The sequence below is a fragment of the Perna viridis genome, chromosome 3, assembly GCF_037379345.1.
Source record: "Perna viridis isolate PV_CMFRI_1.1 ecotype Kerala chromosome 3, ASM3737934v1, whole genome shotgun sequence".
In the NCBI taxonomy this organism is placed as follows: Eukaryota; Metazoa; Mollusca; class Bivalvia; order Mytilida; family Mytilidae; genus Perna; species Perna viridis.
Window position 1 is genome coordinate 15,322,474 of NC_142447.1, and position 20,220 is coordinate 15,342,693.

General features: G+C 33.7%; 1 protein-coding gene across 3 annotated transcripts in view; it reads left to right on the top strand.

Annotated features, from left to right (window-relative positions):
- The window catches only part of LOC148621154 (adipokinetic hormone/corazonin-related peptide receptor variant I-like), a 137,435-nt gene extending 117,465 nt beyond the window's left edge, over positions 1–19,970 (top strand). For 2 of the 3 annotated variants that reach the window (XM_088575234.1, XM_088575232.1), the window contains exons 3-6: positions 1,371–1,478; positions 13,636–13,699; positions 17,988–18,076; positions 19,526–19,970. In XM_088575234.1, coding sequence (XP_088431360.1) covers positions 1,371–1,478; positions 13,636–13,699; positions 17,988–18,076; positions 19,526–19,884 — 620 coding nt within the window. In that variant the 3' untranslated portion in view covers positions 19,885–19,970. Of the gene's footprint in view, positions 1–1,370; positions 1,479–13,635; positions 13,700–17,987; positions 18,077–19,375 lie in introns of all 3 variants that reach the window. The other variant, XM_088575233.1, reaches the window with a different exon arrangement.
- Positions 19,971–20,220: the final 250 nt, after the last annotated feature.

Below are 20,220 nucleotides of genomic sequence, written 5' to 3' on the forward strand. Positions count from 1 at the left end.
TAAACTTCCTGCTGTCATACAAAAAAACACACGTAGAACACACATGTAAATTATTTAAGACCTCGAATGAAGCTTGAATTCTACGGCACCTATTTGCCATATAAAGTGGTGTAGCAATGTATAATTGTGCAAATCATTTACGAATGGACAGTATTAAAAGTACGTACGAGTGCGAGAAGTCACTCACAATATAAGAGATTCAAAAGTTTGATATTAATAGGTATTTTTATTTATAAATAAAGGGAAGAGTAACGTACAGAACTCATAATTACAAATTGGAGATACAAATTAAGGAGGTAGACCTAGGGAAAGGGACCCAACTCTTAAAAATCATTGGCAGCATTTTACATAAATATTATGTAAGCATCTAATTAACTTGGATTCATTTTATTCTGCTTCAAATGAAAGCTAAAGAGGCAGTGGTGAAATTGAATAAATACAAACATATCACTGATTTCATGAGTTATGTCCCTTACCCTAGGTCTACCTCCTTAAAATAGTACATGAAATGGCAATATCAGGAAAAAAACAGAAAATGAAAAAATATTTTTAAAAAAAAGTATGTTCTGGCTGTTTCTGGCTTGTTTCAGGCATTTCAAAGTGAAATGGTGTGTTAAGCTATTGTCAGCCAGACAATTTTTGTGTGTATGTGTCTTAACTTGTCAGGTGTTCTTTTTTCTTTTGGAGTTGTTACCTGAGTCATCTCATTCTATGGGAAAGAAATTCGTTATGTTTTGTCTGTCTGTGTTTGTCTAGTAGGCAATAAACAGTACAAATTATCAATACAATCATTGGGAAAAAACTGTTTCGGGCTTCGAAGAATGAATTTAGACATGTTATTTTCATGGTAACAAAATCCTTTTTATCTCTTATCCTACGAGTTTAATTCTGTAAATTGTGAGGAAATGCCTTCATTTATGAATAAATTCATGCATGTATTCATACATATGAAAAGTGCAGAACGAAATATATCATGCTGTGGCTTTTCAACCTCAGTGCACCATAGACAAACCCCTCGGTTACTTAGTTCTTATCCTTCCTAATGTTCAACGCAGCTGTCAGATCCCTGTTTGATACGAGAAATAAATTGAGAGAATGGCTATAAATCATCCGTAACAACATCTTCATTTCTTTATTCTTTATATTCTGTATCATCTACTAGACATTCTATTTTTCTAATGTGCATCTCCATTATAATACTATTTTAATCAGTAAACGAATGACGCTATCAATTATACAAAGCATATCTTAAATTGTGATGTACAAATTCCTGGGCGTGTCATCAATTTATAACATATTATTATCAACTGTTTTGTACAATATGTGTTTTGTTTTATTTGGTTATTTGACATTGCTTTTCATTTTTCTAGAGGAGGCTCTTGGTTTTACAACAAAGAGAAGGTCAAGGTTAAGACGTTCTGCTGTAGGAAATATAGAAAAAGCGAGGTCAAGGACATTGAAAATGACACTTGTGATAGGTAATTATTTTCATATAACAATACAGAACACACTGTAATCTTTAAAGAGTACATACACATCATTAGTTGAAGTACAAGTTCTTGTAAGAATCAGGTAGGCGTGATATGTATTTGTATTCATAAAAAAACTATTTGAACCATCTGTATGGTAATAACTGCAGACTGAATCATTTTTGATAACATAATTTCAACGAAAATATATAATTTCAATAACATGTCGTGTCATTGGTGGTTAGAAATCACTAGGATTAGCTTTAATATATTTTTCAATTTGATATTGAAAAAAAAAAATCAGACACATTGAAAATTTCTTTCGGATGGTTTCAACGAATATTTAGCTTATGATCACTGCTATACACAGTGTGCGGCTTTTCAAACAATCAATTCCTAACTGCCTGCGTCATTTCCAAAATACATCACTTCCGAAAATAAGATTATGTGGCATTCATCTTTCAGAGAATCTACATACAAAGAGCATCGTTAATGCTCCGTCGTCATAAAAATAAAAGCAGAAAAACATAAATGCACATGTAATGCTTTACTCAGTTGGAATTTTATACACAAAACCTCTAGATTGTTACGCATTATTTCAGGATAACTACCGTTCGGTTTTCATCATCATTTGCTAATATCAACGCAAAGTTTTACTGTCATAATTTGTACTGATATAATCGTAAATAATAGATCTATTTATTAATTAAGTAATCAAAATATATCAGGAAAACAACCTCGTAGTCCATCTAACTCAAGGTAACACTTTAAGGAGGTAGACCTAGGATAAGAGACATAACTCTTGAAATCAATGATATGTGTGTATCATATCCAATTTCACCAAAGGCTATCAAGCTTTCATTTAAAACAGAATGAAATCAGTTCAAGTTACTTTAATGCTTACATGAGATTGACGTATAATGCTGAATACAAACGTTCCAATCATTTGTAAGAGTTGTGTCCCCTACCTTCAGTCAACCTCCTGAAAACAAATGCTGTCTTGACCTTCTTACTTTTTATCTATGGTAATGGCTCCATGGGAGTAATAATCAGCGTATTACTTCCAACGGGCCTTGATAATCGGCATGTTTAAATCAACTTTGGCTGTTTATTGTTAATTAAAGCATATAACAACAAATTGATTCGATGCTTTAATTTGAAATGCTTGGGAGCGTTATTACAGACGATATATGAAATAGATAATGATAATTCCGTGGAATTTATTAATACATTTCGTGTGAATTAAATTGAGAGTTCACCCTAATTCATTAAACTTATTTTGGCAGGATTGCGATAGAAAATTTTCAAGCGACCTTTTTTAAGTGAAATATGAATACCAAAACAAATTTAAATAACTGCGTAATTCCAGATCTCAAATGACCACTGTCTGATTTGCAGGAATCAACATTTGTTTTATTTAATAGAATATTCTTTATCAATTTGTTACAGTCTTGCTCGTTATACCAGAGTTTATCGAACATACGCAGACTTTTTATACAGCGTTTGAAATACTACAGTTAGATTTTTGAAACAGGATTGTTTTGTTTAACAATAGAAGTCATCCCTACATATGTTGATGGTCATCATCATAAACTCGTTACGGTGAACTAGAATTCACAATGAGAAACTATTTGCTCACGGTGTTATAGTTTTCCTCGTTCTTTTTACCCGGACGTGATGTTTTAAAGAGCAACTCAGTTGGTGTTTCTAGATAAGTTTGTTTGTTTGTTTGTTGGTGTTTAACGTCCGAGCAGCAATATTTCAGCTATATTCAGACAATGAACATGAAATGGATGATAAAATGAACATGAAATGAAAAAAAAGGATGGGTCACAAGGATAATAGGGTCGACAAATTTTGATTGCCACTGGAAAAAGGAAGATGGGTAAGGTCAGGCAATTTAGCCTCCTGTGGCGGAGCGCAAAGGTTCCTACTCCTATCGAATACCACAGCAGGGTTCTTTAACGTGCGAGGAACGTGGCATCTTTCCCAACACGGTGCACCACTATGGTTTGCGGTCAGGTTTTCCGTATTATAGCCTGACAACCCCAGCATGTAACACGCCAGGGGTACCCCATTCCACCACCTGGGGCACACATCCCAGTTGCTCTGTGGGCAGAGCGCCTAGCCCCCGGCTAGGTTTCTGAACACTATTTAGTCGCCTTTTACGACAAGCTTAGCTCTGCTGCAGGCCTATTCTTTTAACACCCGGACCTGCACGGGGCGTTTCTAGATAAGCAGAGGACGCTTACACTAACAGTGTACCTGGTCCATGCTTCCAATTTTAGTGGAATCCGCCTTTCTTATTGTCATTTGTTACCATGTTAATTGTTGTTTGTATTTATTATCTTGGTCTAGTCGTTATCACTCAATTATGTCAGAAAATGAAATGTACTATGTAAATACATTAGTATCCTGTAAGGTAGATCATACGCGGATATATATATTTTCCATGAACTAATAGTGTATGAAATGTTGTAAAAATAATATATTCAAATTTTAACACAAATATTAAATGGTTAAATTTAAAACAATTATTTTCAAAAGAAAGTCTTTTTCAATGGGAGATAACTGGCTGAAAAATGTTCTGTTGAAATGTATAGATATGTATTTTTTTTAAGAAAAAAAAGTTATGTGGCTCCCTAACTATCTTTTTGAGACATGAAAGAATATCAGCTAAGTGTTTTTATACAAAGTTATACGAAATTTTATCCACCAAAATATTGAAGTTTGTGAAATATTGTAAATTTCTTAGAAAAGACATATAAAATATAGCAAAATATTGGCTCAATTATCTCAAAATCAAGTTCGGTGACCTGTTTTGTACTTTAAAATTCTACAGTATGTTCATTCAAGATCATCTTTTAGAAAAAGGGGGAAAATGTATCCACTAGAAGTATTAGGTATGATTTACCTTAAATATCTCTATGAAAATTCCAGAAGAGCTATTAAACATTCTTGACAGTGCCAGTTCCATGACAATTCTGTCATCTCATACCCGTGAGTCTAATTTTCATATTCTATACCATAGATTCTAGTTAGAAAGTAATAGTCTTAGTAAGAATCATGTAAATTCTGTAATATGTGAAACACTCCCAAAAAAGGCTACATATTTTTATTTTTGTTAATAATTTGCTTTGTAGGGTTATATAATGAAATGTTTAATCATTCATTCAAATCCGTTTGCTTTTATTAGATAATACACATTGAAAATCCAACAGTTTCTATTGTATATAGGTGTCATTTCCATAGTTATCCCCCTTAGTTTTGAATTGTACAGTACATTCTATATAATTTATATCTCTTATGAACAATGGGTATATGAAAAGTCACATGTTATAGTATGTTTACTGAAGCATTTTAAACAGTATATCGCAGCCTTCCCAACCATGGATCACATTTTGCATGATTCTTAAATGGATTGCTTCTTAAGTTCCCAGTTATTTTATTTTGGGTTTTTTTTTTATCTACTTATTCACACTTTAATAACAGAAACAGTTTAAAGTCAATAAAAATCATGTAGAGTTCATTGCACTATAGACCTGTGTTCGAATTTTTATTTTATTTATTTATTTATTATTTTTTTTTTTTTTTTGTGAAAATATTTACCAATATTTACCTGTAATTTAAGTGTCGTTCTACCTTTCAGCGTTATGAAATAATATAATTCTGGTGAATTCTTTCTTGCGGATCAATTTGTTATTTCCAAAAAGACTATTTGCTGCAAAATTACTTTTTCTTTCAAAATGGATTATTTCTGACAATCTAATTGGCTCAGTCGCTCATTTCCTTAGGTTTTATAGTTTAAACGGGATTAAGTGAAACTGATTTGTGTCCTAAATTGAAGACAAACAATTTTTTTAACGGCACAAAGTTACTTTGTTTAGTCATAAGAATCTGCTTTGAATGTTTGGAAGAGATTAAAGAGTTAACCTGTCAACTGATCGTTAAATAAAACTATAACAATAGTTAAAAAAGATAGCACTTTCCATAAATCCGTTACTCATTCAGACCTTTGCCTTTTTCAATGCAAACTTTCGTTAAAAATATTGTGTTAAATGACTAAATGACTAAAGCACTGAACTGATAACATGTCAGACCTTTTTAATGAAACCCATTGATATATTTACGAAGTTTGTGCAACAACCGATGAAATACTTGACGTTACTATCTGGCGGACCTGTCCATACCCAAATTTTAAGCATTTCTGAATAAAACCCAATAATGTTTATACGCAGTTCGTACTACATAGTGCCACACAAAGCTGGAAATAAGGTAGTGAATAAGTTTCTATGTTGATTTGTTCATTTCTGTTTCAATAGATTAGTCATAATTTTTTAACATAAATCATGCCTGTATTTTTGTAAGCGAGACATTCTTTTCTTATCAGTAGAAAAAAAATTAATGAAATGTCGGTACATCCACGGTACCCTCTCTCCGTGTAAATAGGAGGAGCAGTAGATACTAAACGATAATTTTGCAAGTAAAAGGTTGTATGATTGCGGGTCATAATGTCCATATACCGCAGTCGGTATAGTTTCGCTTTTTGCCCTTTGACCTTTAAGGCGTTCTTTCATGGAAACGCAAGTCACCTGATTGCAATTCTGTTTCCCGATTGCTCAAACGCTGATAACAAAGTGGCGTTCAAAAACTGTATCGAAAATCGAATTTTAGTGTTATACATCTATGCACTACATGCACTTTTGTCAGCCGTTTTTTTTTTTTTTTTTTAAATTTCATTAAAATTCCATTAAATGAAAGGTATGTACGCCTTAATTAATTGTACGCGAATTACTTGCCTGTTTATGCTTACGGTAGCTTGAATTGTTATTATATATTGATAGCGTAAGTCCGGCCTGAATTCGCCAACATGCTCTGTCATGCATCGGTACGACAAAGAATGTACTCGTTGGGTCATGGTGTGGTCGTCGGAATTTGTTGTCATGTGACCACGTCTAAGTATTCATAAAATAGGTGTACATAAATCAGGTAATCCAACATGTGCGAGTGAGTGAACAAACTAATGTGGATAGAGTGTTACGTTATCGTAACTAGGGCAAAATTATTTCCATTCCACTGAATGAAGTATTTGGACTGATGTCCGACAATTTATTTTCTTGGAGGTGAGGTGTAGGCCAGAATATTTACTTTTAATTTTTTCAAGGCAAGAATATGTATCTCCAAAAACTGCCAACCCCAATCAGATTCATATTTTCTTCCTCATCTCATGTTGTGAAGATGGGTTCGACCATATCGGACCGTTTTTCAAACCTTTTTTTCAACATTTGATTTCTATGGGGAGGAGGATAGGATCAAATTTTGTGTCCTGGATTTTTTTTTTTTTTCGATAAAATTTCTGACCCGACATCTTATTTTTTCGAGCCTATCCTGGATTTACCAATGTTTTTATTATGGATTTGTATAACACTACATTATTGTCTTGTTTTTTTACTCTAAATTTGATCGTACAAATGGTTGTTCCCTTGTCCCATTAGCGGTTAAATCAAAACGATTGAATTAACCTGTCCGGGTTTTTGTTTTTTGTTGTTGTTTGGGGGGTAGAGTTTCCGTTCATGTATTTGTGTCGTCCAAGACTATAGAAATTATGGGTCTCTCCTTCTGAAGAGACCTGTAATTAAAGAGATAAGAAACTTGTTAATTAGTCAGTTTATCGATAGAATTATCGCGCGACCGAGAACGAGATTCCCCGGCCTATCTACTTCTTATTGAACTACTTTCCCCCCCCCCCCATTTGATGAAATGATCTGGAATAAATTGTAGCAGATATTGCCCAGAAGACAGACGTAAATATGCGAAACTGGAGATTTTATTCAATTATCTTTAAAAACAAAAAAAAAGTGATAGGTTTATGTGAATTTAATGAATTTAAGTTTGAATTATTTTCATTTTCGTAAAAATCGGTGGATGTAAAAAAATATATATATAAAAAAATAGCTTTGATTCTTCGTAAGCAAATAAAGTTTGTTTGATTACCATTCAAACAAAATTTCACAGTATTTGTATTTATTTTGTTATTTTCTATACTTCATCAAATTAGAAAAACAATATGCAACAATAGACCTTCAGTGGGTATTTCTATTGCTGAAAACTATGTCCGGTGAAAGGGGGAGATAACATATGACAGATAACTCCACGTCGCGGTGAAGCAGGTCATGGTGACATTGTTTAAATTTGATGTAAAGTCTCTTCTGACAGAGTAATCAAGGGAACCAAGATTCTAGCAGAAATATGAAAAAAAACTTTAACCTACCCTGCCGGTTTATTTGGTCCATATTTCTAGCTTTTAGTGGAGTCCGGGTTATCCATTTATTATTTAGATTTTGTGTGTATTCTTGCAGTTTGATTATTTTGTCTAGCTGTACAGATTATGGACAGTCGGTTTCTTTGTTCTAATCATGGTTTCCCTATTACTCATGACGTGGCAGTTTTCAAATTATGAATATTTTTATATAAAAAAATCTTATTTATTGACATGAAGTAATTTTAATTGTCATCTACTTCCAGATTATTATTTGTCAATTTTGTGGCGAGTTAATGCTTTTCGTATCTATTTTAACTTCATTTTTTTACCCTTAGTTCCTTTCCTTCCAGAAGTGACGCTTTCTTGTGGGTTAATTACGGAAAATAACCCAGGCGAAGTCTCGTCTACGCTATGATAAGTGTATTTATTTTAAATAAAAATTGAATGTTTTATTCGTACAAATTGGTTCGAAAAAGGGATCGTAATGATACAGAATTTAATTGCAGATACCGAATCGACACAAATTGGAACCAGCTGGTTCACCGACTTATTAAGAAAAACTATATTACCTAGGCGACAAACTTTTAACCAACATATAAATCTTATAGGTTTCGTAATTTCAGTCTTTGTCTTATTCCATGTGTAAGAGTAATCAAGGGAACCAAGGTCACAGCGGTAATCAAAACAATGTAATCCAGGGACAAAGACCAGACATGGAAAACAGACATACACAATAAAGAACATAAAGTAACTAAAATCCTATATACAAAGCAACAAAAGCAAACGAGCAGCTCGGACTCCACTAAAAACTGGGAGCATGGACCAGGTGCACCGGTAGGGTAAGCGTCCTCTGCTTTTCTAGAAACACCCACCGAGTTGCTCATAAAAAGTCAAGTCCGGGGTAGACAACGAGGAAAGGAAAACTATGACCCGTTGAATAAATCAGTTTTCATGGTGCAGATGGATACACCATAAAGATCCACGAGTTCATGATGACGACCATAAAACTTCTGTAGCGATGACTTCAATCTTGTAGGAACATAACCCTGTTCCAGAAGCCTATCTGTTAAGAGTTCTAGGGCGATACAAAAAGTCTGCGTAGTTTCGGCAAGCTCTGGCATACCGTATGAGTGATATGAACACACCATACGCAGGTGCCGAAGGGATGTTGCCAAAGATGAAAGGAAAGTTGACAATTCTGAATGAAAAGTCATCACGTTTGTCGTAAAGTTTGGTCAATAGTTTTCCTTTACCATTGGTTTCTAAGTGTAGGTCAAGATATGAGGCTGCCTTCACAGTGCCTGTAGTGTCCTTTATCTCAAGTTCTTTTGGGTAGATGCGGTGTATCAAATCCCCGAAATTAGGATTGTTTATAGATAATACGTCATCTAAATAGCGGGAACTGAGATTGAAGGGTCTAGCCAAACGATATTCTTTCTTTCTGATCAGATCAGCTATAAAGTCAGCCTCATAAGAGTGAAGGAAAAGGTCAGCAAGTAAAGGAGCACAATTTGTTCCCATTGGAATGCCGATCGTTTGTTGAAAAACACATCCACCACACTGGACAAATATGTCGTCGATTAAAAATTCCAGCATTTTGTAAACATCTTCCTCTGTATATTTGGAAGATGATTTGGAATTATTTCTTACAAAGTATGAGGAATCTTTACCAAGAACTATATATTTGTATCTAGGTGTACCATCTTTTTTGGAAAAACAACGATGTATAATGTTTTTAAGTCGGAATTTTAACTGAGTATGGGGAATAAAAGTATACAGTGTTGAAAAATCATAGGTTTTAATGCTATTATATTCAGATAATAGTCTTGAACTGATTGTCTCCAAAATTACTATGTTTTTGCTGTATGGAGTATATAAACATTATAAGGGTATCGTCGAAAAGAACAGTCAGGGTGAGTATTAAGGTTAGGCACAGGACAAAATGTGTTACTTTTCCGAGCATTTTCTACATCTCACCCCAAGTGCATATACAAACACTATTTTTTGATAAAAACCTAATATAATTTTGTCCTGCAATGAGAAAACGCTATTTTTTTAAATATCGGTAGAATTTTTGCTTTTTTTTTTAATTATAATTATTCCTATTGTACCCGCCGAATCGATGTCACATTGTTACAACGAATTTATTGAGAATCCCTAGCTGCACAGTAATCATAGATGCATAATTTAGGGCACGACTGTACAGCAAAAATGTACAGGTACACAACACCAACAATGCTGAATTCGATACCTTCTACTTATAAGGAGAATAGATATGGTGAATATGTTAAAACGACAACAACCCCACCGGAATGAAAAATGTCAGTCCAATGCCACCCATGGGTCTTCAATGAACGACGCGGAAACGCTTGCACCATTGGGCAGGTCGCGGCATGTATATGTATAGGAAGACGATGATTGTAGGATGAAATACATTATCTATCAAAGTGTTAAAAAGCTAAAATCTGCTCAGACTGTACGTTATGGTCACTTTGGGCAGATTAATGGTTTACACAGGTTTAAAATGTATAAAACGTTGGGGTGATTCGAAAACATGGCCTAAACGTGAACATATAACACAAAGTCGACCTGTATACAGTAAGCGTGTCTTGTCCTGTCTTCTCTGGACGGCTACATGTCTTATTGGCGAACCAACGTATTTTGTATTATACTGGCAGTTTTGATCAGATTTAGGCTAATATTCGAACTATGGCCAACAATTTTCTACATAGCGCGAACTGTAACACTGTATTAAAAGATGCGTCATTAATGCTATGAAGGAAGATTTGAACTGAATCTTTATCTAGGTCTTTCCAGCTAGTTTATATTAATATGAAGTCCCCGGAAGTTGTAATTTCTTTTTTTTTTTTTTTTTTTTGGCGAGTAGGGCAGGTTTATACCGAAAATTATGGAAAGACACAACAGGTATAAAAGTAGAAATAGCATGCTATGTTTCAGCTGTGATTTATAAAATGCAGAAAGAACAGTTAATTTCTCCACATTATAGCAATTGCTGTATGATGTAAAAATCATTGTTGCTTGGAAGATATTATATTTTCATGATGTTCTGAATACATTTTCAATTTTCAACCATCGTTCTTAAAGAAATAGTCGAACAGTGAAGGTTATTAAACAAATTTTCGAGAATATTTCTTTAATTTGTTTTATAAAATGTGAGTTGTTCTCAATTACTCATCTCGTTATCAAAATTAAATTCATGATAAGAAGTGGTTATTGAGCAAAAATCTTAATTGTGCTTATCAGTTTTCCCTGGATGTAATTTACTGAGAAATGATTCTGTATCTATTTTACAAGGAAGTCATTAGTCTTTCTAATTTTGCAATTAATGAATTATGAATATTTTATACTCATCAAAATCATCAATGGTAACAAAATACAACGGAAATTCCGGGTAAGATATAAGGTATCGAAGAATGTTTGATATCTGAATGTCATTTAAAAAGTTGTTTGGTAATTTGGGGCTATGTTTAGGGAAAGTAGTGTATATTTTGACATTTTGAAAGTAAACGAAGTCTCGTCGTTTTTTTTTAATTGTAAAATTCCTGGCCTTGGTATACAATTAATCGATTGTATGTCGAAAATATATTATGTCGTGGATAAAAAAAAGAAGAATCGTTTAAGTTTTCTTGTTGCTTATTAATTTGTACATTTTGTCTATTATTTTCAGTTATTTTGTTCGATTTTTTATATTAAATTCCCTTTTTAATACTTTCGATTAATTTTATAACGAGATCGTGAAATAAACAAAGCATTTTTTTACTTCCAGAAGGTGGAATAGACCCTTTGTGGTGAGTTGATGAGCATGCTCAATATACACTTCCGCGAGGTTTGGCTTGGGTAGAATAAAAGAATTGTCCTCCTGGAAGTGCATACTGAGCATGCTTTGCACATGCTCATATACTATCCCACAGTGAAAAAGGGTCTATTAGCAATGGTATTATCAAACATGCAGAAACACAATCAAAATTAAAAGAAATGATCTGATTAGTGTGTTTCTCTTCTTTAGATAGCTGAAACTGTTTATAAAGTAGCCATACCAGACATGACAATACGTAATTTGATAACTTCAACCACACAGAAAAAAATTGCAACCAGCAAACATAGATTTATCATGTGCTTTTTATATGTTTGGGACCACTATGTAAAACATATGAAAAGTATTTGTCTCTGACAAACGAATTAGTTCATGAAAAACAATTGAATAAAAATCAGAGGGTATTTATATGTTCTCAGTAGGATTTCATGTATGTAAATGATGTTTTTTTACAACTTAAGATTTCATGTATTTTAAAAAGTACAAACATATTTTCACCGAATCTTAACATATCTTATCCTGTGTTTTAGAACATATGAAGACATATGTTGCATTTTTCATTTGAACAATATACAAAAATATGCACAAAAAACTATTTTGCAAATCACATTCAAAGCATTTAGTTTGCATACATATATGCAATTGCATCTTCACGGAAAATTCTAAAACTTTTCTTAAACGTTGTTCAGATGCAAACTGCAAATAATAACTACATATAAATGTTTGCCTACGTTCTGTAATCATTCTTTTCTGACAAGTAAACAAGTAATGAAATTCTTTCTATATAGCCGGCATATTCTTTCATCTCATGAATACTAGCCCAGTATCTCAACATTAGAAATCCACTTATATTTTTGGGGTTATAGAATGTACTTTTAACATAACTTAATACATGACTGGGATTAGTTTTTCTTTTCGAAATCCAAGATTGTTCGGATGCATATAACAGTATCTGACTTATTAATGAGTCAAAACGTTTAAACTGTTACTCAATTGTCATACTTAATTTGTTACATCCAAACCATAAAGAGCATTTTGGCTTTGACCACATTACCTTTGCCTTAAGAAAACTTTCATTATATCTAAAAATATAAACCGAAATATGATCCGTGTCTACAATATCAACGTAGTGTTTGTCTTTTTATTTTATTTTTCTTTTACTTAAAATATAAACTTAAGTTTCACCCGTGTTCACTCTTATTTTCCAGTGCATACAGCATAAGGGCTTGAAATAAAAGGTTAATAAATACACGTGATAAAAGTTTAAATAAAGCCATGTGGACTTCATTTATATTATAGAGTAATATCATATATCGTTATATTTGTTCAGTGTCTGCAAAATTCTGGAAGTAGGTGCAAGATTATCGGAAAAAAATATCACTCACTTAAACTTGTAATTCCAATTTCAATCAAAAATGTTTCAAATAATTTCCGGTGCAAAGAATTCTATCAAAATAAATAATTTTCCAGCTTATCTATGGAAGAATCACCAAAAAGACAAAAAATACTAAATATAATGGCATGTCGTCTAATTACATGAGAATTTGTATGCTAAATACAAATCAAGGATCTTTATACGGGAGGCAGTCTCTCATAGTTAATAACTAAAGAATAAACTTCCTTGCATTTATTTAAATTTTAATCAAGAAAATATATAGAATACCACTGCAGTAATAACGCATTCTGCTTTTATTGATCACTCGTCGTGATATGTATAATATATCTAGTGAGACATGCAAATGCTGATTATCTCACACGTGAGTTAATCGTTCTCGGTAGATCAATTATGTTTAAATTCCATTGTACTGGAAGAATTTGAACTTCAATTGAAAATTGAATCTTTTTTGTTTTGTTTGGGTTTTTTTTAGAAAACAGAGAAAGAGACTGATGGTCTTACTCGTTGGTAATCATAATACTCCTATCGCAATATTTGAGTGTCGGTATTTTAAACATTTGCTAAAGGTCCTGCAGAGCATATTCCTATCTCGATAGGAGAAATCTGTCCATTCCCTGACACGAATCATATATTTATTTATTATTCTATTATTCAATTTGTTTCCTTTTTTCAGTAAGTGTCTTTATAATGTGTTGGACGCCTTATTACGTGATATCAGCTTGGTGGTGGTTTGACATGTAAGTACATAATTATATGGTTTCCTACATTACGTGTTTTGGTAACACTTCTAAAGTATATGGGAGGATGGTGGACGGGGATGGGGGAATGGGGATGGGGAGCTTGAATGGGGAGGATTGAAAAAATAGTTTTTAAAGTGTTTATTGATGTGAAAAATATATTGAATTTAGTAAGAAAATAACATATCAAATGTAACAGAATTTAAAAATATGAATTTGAGAATTAATTATTTAAATATTTGACAAGAAATATGCAATAGGGATTCTATGGAGGATTTTTCCATGGTGAATTTGGTATTCTCAGTGGGGTTTGGGGCCGTCGGGGACAATAGAGAATTAGGTATGATATATTGGTATATGGTGTTAGTGGGAAGTTTTTACAATCCAAGAGCTGTACTGCATTGCTCACACTGAATGCGCATAACTGGATTATCAATATATAACTTTTTCGTGCCAGTCGTGGTTATTAAAATATGAAGCCTGGGAAAATGGAGTACTTTTTATTGATATTTGTAGATTTCATATTTGTCTTCAATTTTTCAGCGTCTTTAAGATAGATTTTATTCATATAAATCAATACAAATAATAATTAGTCATAAAAATATAATCATTTTTCATTTACCATAATGCTTAATTCACTGAACCGCACAGCTGAGGACGCTTACCCTACAGGTGTATCAGGTCCAGGCTCCCAGTTTTTAGTTGCTTATTTTCTTTGGCCCCGTGCAGGTCCGGGTGTTAAAAGAATAGGCCTGCAGCAGCGCTAAGCTTGTCGTAAAAGGCGACTAAATAGTGCTCAGAAACCTAGCCGGGGGCTAGGCGCTCTGTCCACAGAGCAACTGGGATGTGTGCCCCAGGTGGTGGAATGGGGTACCCCTGGCGTGTTACATGCTGGGGTTGTCAGGCTATAATACGGAAAACCTGACCGCAAACCATAGTAGTGCAGCGTGTTGGGAAAGATGCCACGTTCCTCGCACGTTAAAGAACCCTGCTGTGGTATTCGATAGGAGTAGGAACCTTTGCGCTCCGCCACAGGAGGCTAAATTGCCCGACCTTACCCATCCCTCCCTTTTGCTAGTGGCAATCAAAATTTGTCGACCCTACTGTCCTTGTGTCCCATCCCGTTTTTCATTTCATCATCATTTCATATTCATTTTATCATCCGTTTCATGTTCATTGTCTGAATATAGCTGAAATATTGCTGCTCGGACGTTAAACCCCAACAATCAATCAATCAATCAATTATTTACTTTGTATGTACTATTTTAGTTACTGTATGTTCTTTGTTGTGTTTGTCTGTTTTTCATGTCTGGTTTTTGTTCCTGGATAGCATGCTTTTGATTTCCGCTTGAATCTTGGTTCCCTTGATTACTCTTCAACAGAAAATTCAATCTGGCAACGGTAAACATTTAAACAGATAATAAAACAATTTTTGTACTATAATTTAGTTGAGACAATTTAGATGAAACTCCAACGTAATAACATATGATTAGTGTGTCCCGAATTGATTACATTTGTCTGTTAAAGTGTTTTATCAGCCTCATTTTGCGTCCTAATTACATTCTGACCATAACAGTTTTGATGGTCTAGACCTGATCACAAGATATACAGCTTATTAATGACTTCCTTCACAGATCTTTAGTTTTCCTCTTAGTTAAATATTGTAGTCTATTTAAGATTAGTAGTACTATTACGCTTAAGAATCATGCAAAACGGATTTATACTATTTTTGTATGTGCTTAAATTTTGTCTTGAATTATGCCATCCTCCATGCAACGGTTACCTTCACAATTCCTTTGTTTTTTTGTTTTTTGTTTTTTTTTTTTTGGTTGAATGCTATCTACTAAGAATATGTTGTTCTCCTTTAACGTACAATGTAAGTTTTTTTATAGGGGTTTAATGTGCTTAAGCGCTTATCCTCAAATTTGGGTCATTCACAATGTGACAACACTGTGTAAGAAGATTGCGTAGCCTAGTTAGTGTTATGATAACTGCTGACATTTGTAAAAAAAAAATCTACTTACGACTAGACAGAAAGCTCTTTCACTTTTCTTTAGCTATTCAGATAAGGTGTTTATCCTGTCTGATCGTGCTGACCTAAAGACCTGTAATAAAGGCCTTACTGTTAGCCCCGATCATTGCTTGGAATTAAGGGTGCATGTGCGTCGTCAATGTAAACATCTAAACGTCATATTTACATGAAGACAATAAACGGGAAGCGATTGGTCTTCTCAACCGGAAATGCTTATCTCTCTTTCGCTTGTGCGATAACACATTTGTTTAGATCAGTCCATACTTTACAGTTGCGATTCGTTTTATGAACAACCGAAAATTGGCCATAAGGTGCTAATGTCAGTCTAACATGTTTAAAACATTCCTAAAAATCCTTCATTTTCTTCACAATTACAGTCAGATTATATTATCCTTAATAGAAACATTATTTTAAATCGCAAATTATAGAAAGACTCATCAAGGGAACCATTGATAGTGGAAATCAAAAGAAAGCAATCCAGGGACAAAGACCACAGAGAGAAAACACACACACACAAAATAAAATTAAAACACAAAAATGTTAAGTACATTGAAATAAACCTAATCAGCAACTCGGACTCCAATAAAAACTGGCGATGGCCCTGCTGAATCGGTAGGGTCAGCGTCTTCTGCTTTTCTAGAAACACCCGCCAAATTGTTCATAAAAAATCAAGTCCGGGGTTGACGAGAGTGGAAAGAAAATTATGACACGTTAAACAAATCGGTTCTCATGGTGCAGATGGATACACCGTAATGATCCACAAGTTCATGATGATGACCATAAAACTGTAGTGATGTCTAATCTTGTAGCAACATGACCATGTTCCAGAAGCCTAGCGAGGTACAAAAAGTCTGCGTTTGTTGACAATTCAGAATGACAAAATCATCGCGTTTGTCGTATAGTTTGGTCAATAGCTTTCCTTTTCCATCGATCAAAAATCGTCATTCATGACTAACAGTACAAAATGTGTTTGTACAAAATTACCTAGATTGTCAAATGAGAACCATAATTATCCGATCAGAATATTAATTACAAATCAAATTAAACCACTTGTTTACAACAGCATTCGTGTACTTTTTCTTCTAGAATACTTGATTTATCTGAAGACAAAATCTAGAAAGCAATATATGACATTTGGTCTTTCTTTAGAGAGTAGGGATAATAGGACTAATAATTATTTACAATATAACTGAACTACATGTACTTATGCTCTCTGTAGTTATTATGCCACACTGCATAACTTATTTCTTATAATATTACTTAAGGAGGTAGACCTAGAGTAAGGGACATAACTCTTAAAATCAGTGATATGTTTGTATCATATTCAATTTCACCAAAGCTTTTCAAGCTTTAATTTGAAACAGAATAAAACAATTTCAAGTTACTTTGATGCTTACACGAGGTTGATGTAAAACGCTAAATACAACCGTTCCAATGATTTGTAAGAGTTGTGTCCTTTACCTTAGGTATAAATCTTTAAATGCAATTCTTTATTTATTTATATGTCATCTTGATAATAGTTGATATGTTTTGTAAATGCAATAGCTGTTTTTGCTAATGCAACAAATTTTCTTTTTCTGTGCAAAACAGCTGTACTGTATTACTTTTGAACTGTTTTGATAAACAAAGTTACAATCAATCACGGAAAGATTTAATATTAAGAATCGTTTCATACAGGTGTCAAGTCTAATAGTCATATCTGAATATAAGCTAGAAATTATGTTGAATCAAATAGGAAGAAATGATTTATCCAAATTAATCAGCCAACTCACAAAATACAAAGAATCAGTGACTTGTGAATTTTGACGTCATTAATTTGTTTACTAGTATTGATATTTTAATGTGCCTTTCACCAAAATAGGACGCCAATGATAAAACGTTGCAAATCTGTTAAACTACAAAACTATTGATTGGCTGTCGAAATGGCACTAAAGCCAAGAAAGCATGCAGATTAACCACGTGTGCACAGTTTCGCACTCGTCTTCGACATTACTCTATTTTAGTTATTTCTGCTGATTAAATTTCTTATTCTACCGGTGCACCTGGTCCATGCTCCTAGTTTTTAGTGGAGTCTGAGTTGCTCATTTGCTTTTGTTACTTTGTATGTATGATTTTAGTTACTTTATGTTCTTCGTTGTGTATGTCTGTTTTCCATGTCTGGTCTATGTCCCTGGATTACATTCTTTTGATCACCGCAATAATCTTGGTTCCCTTGATTACTCTTGCTGATGTCTCCATATGTTTTGGTAATTTCAGAGAATCAGCCAAACGATTGAATTCAAAAATTAAAAAGGGATTGTTTTTGTTTGCTGTTTCCAATTCCTGTATGGATCCGATAGTTTATGGTAAGTCAGAAATATCCACTTGGAACATTTGTATATAGAATGAGAATTTTGTTTAAAAAAATAATGTGTCCACGTAGTAGAAACATTTCAATCAACGTGTTTGTAAAAAAATGGTAATGGAAAAGGATCGATCTGCTTTGACGTGTTCAAAATACCCAAATTTGGTCTCAACCCATGAAATGTGCATGTTATTTTGTCAATAACCTAGAATCTTAGATGGTAATGCAAAGTTATGTTGTTCAACATACCAGATGCCAATCAAGGTAATTTGGAAAATACGATTATTTAAAAAGGGGACCCGTGTAACTGTTGTTTAATTTGGTCAATCGATCGATTTTACCTCCAAAAATGCAAGAAATTTTCAAACGAAGGGGAGGTTTTACCCCTCCCCCTCCCGAATAATCATAGTTTATATACGTGCCTAATCTAATACGTCAGTTACGGAATCACAGTGTATATAAGCGATTTCGTCAGTTGGATTTGGGACTTATAATTATTTACACCCACTGTTTGCAAAGGATTATGATTATTTTAAACTTAATTACTAGCGCAAGAGGCAAAAGCACTATCCGCATGCACTACTTCCTTGCAAAACATAGCGCATTCAATATAGACCATTATCAATATCAAAGCATTGTCACTATCTTCCCAAAAGATTCATTTCAAATTTTTAAAGAATAATTCTAATGTATTACAAGAAAAAAACATTTTTTTTTATAAAAACGACAATAGAATATTTTTATATTGTTTTCATAATAGAGAAAAATCGATTTGATGCACCTTTGTGTATTCCAACTGCTATCCAGTCTAACGAAGCTTAATACAATTTGTTTTGTACTTGTCATTCAAGTGTTGTTTATGTCTGAATTCATTTTTTAAGTAGAAACGAAAACTGCTAACTGCATCGCTTTACTGACTTTAATACCAATATATTTGTAATTTTAACTAAGACAGTGCAGAACAAGTCTTGGCAACCGATAAGGTATCAATGACCTAGTTAACGACCATCACTCATACAGACTAATGTCTACAGACTCCAGGAAATTATTTGCTAATTTTCCCAACTTTACACATATTTAAACACATTTTTCATCAAAATGGGTAAGGCGTTCCAACCCTGTAACCGTCACTGATCACTCTCTCCGTATTTATGCGACATCAAACGAGGCCTGGACAACCCCTATTACCGACAAAAATGAATGACATAAAAAGAAATAAAAGCGATTAAAAAGGGGGAGATCCAACTGCCAAACATAGTCTTCAACATTGATAAATAAGGCCTTGTCTCTCTACTTGCAGGGATGTTTACAACGGCATTCCGTCGAGAGACTCGCAAATGGGGTCGTTGGATAAAAGCTCAAATAGGTAGAAGAGACAGGTCCCAAATCCAACATCCCATACAATGTAACTTGCGTGGAACCAAATAAGAGTTCTTTCCCTTTGTTCCAGGGATGTTTACAATCAACTTTAAGAGAGAATTCATCAGATGCTGTTGTTGCCTAAGTAAAAGCTGGAGAAGCCGTTATATGGGGAACTACACCAAAAATCAAAATATCAACTCACAGAGGACTCCACTGAAGACATCACTGCGTAAGTCAACGTCAACTCCATACGTCGATGTAGAAAGTGAACACTCGTCTTCGAACATGAAATCTTCTGTTTCAGACAGATCTTCGAGATACCGACCATGCACACCAGAGCCTAGAGGTGTAACAGAAAACCGAGCAAATATGAATAATTTTCTATGTTTAAATATACCCCTTGAAGAAAATAAAAAGAATAATATGGCGACGACTATCCAATTATGAAATCAAACGTTTGTCATTAAGAAAGTACGCTTTAAATATGTCTAGCCAGAACTACCGGTATCCATATTTCACATTTACTTTTTGTTCGTCCCATATTATATTTGTTGAATAAATCTTTTATTAAAAATAATCTTATTCTTTTTTTTCACAAGTACCTGATATGCCAATATTGAGAGTAGAGTATATTTCCAATATAGCTAACATCCTCTCTCCGTCGTAGATTAATAGCTTCTTACATGAGTGAAGATTTAAGATCGGGTTGTCTTTCACGAGTTGAGTTTCTCTAACGAGTGACAGAGAACCCGATTTTTGATCTGCAACGATTATAAGGACTTG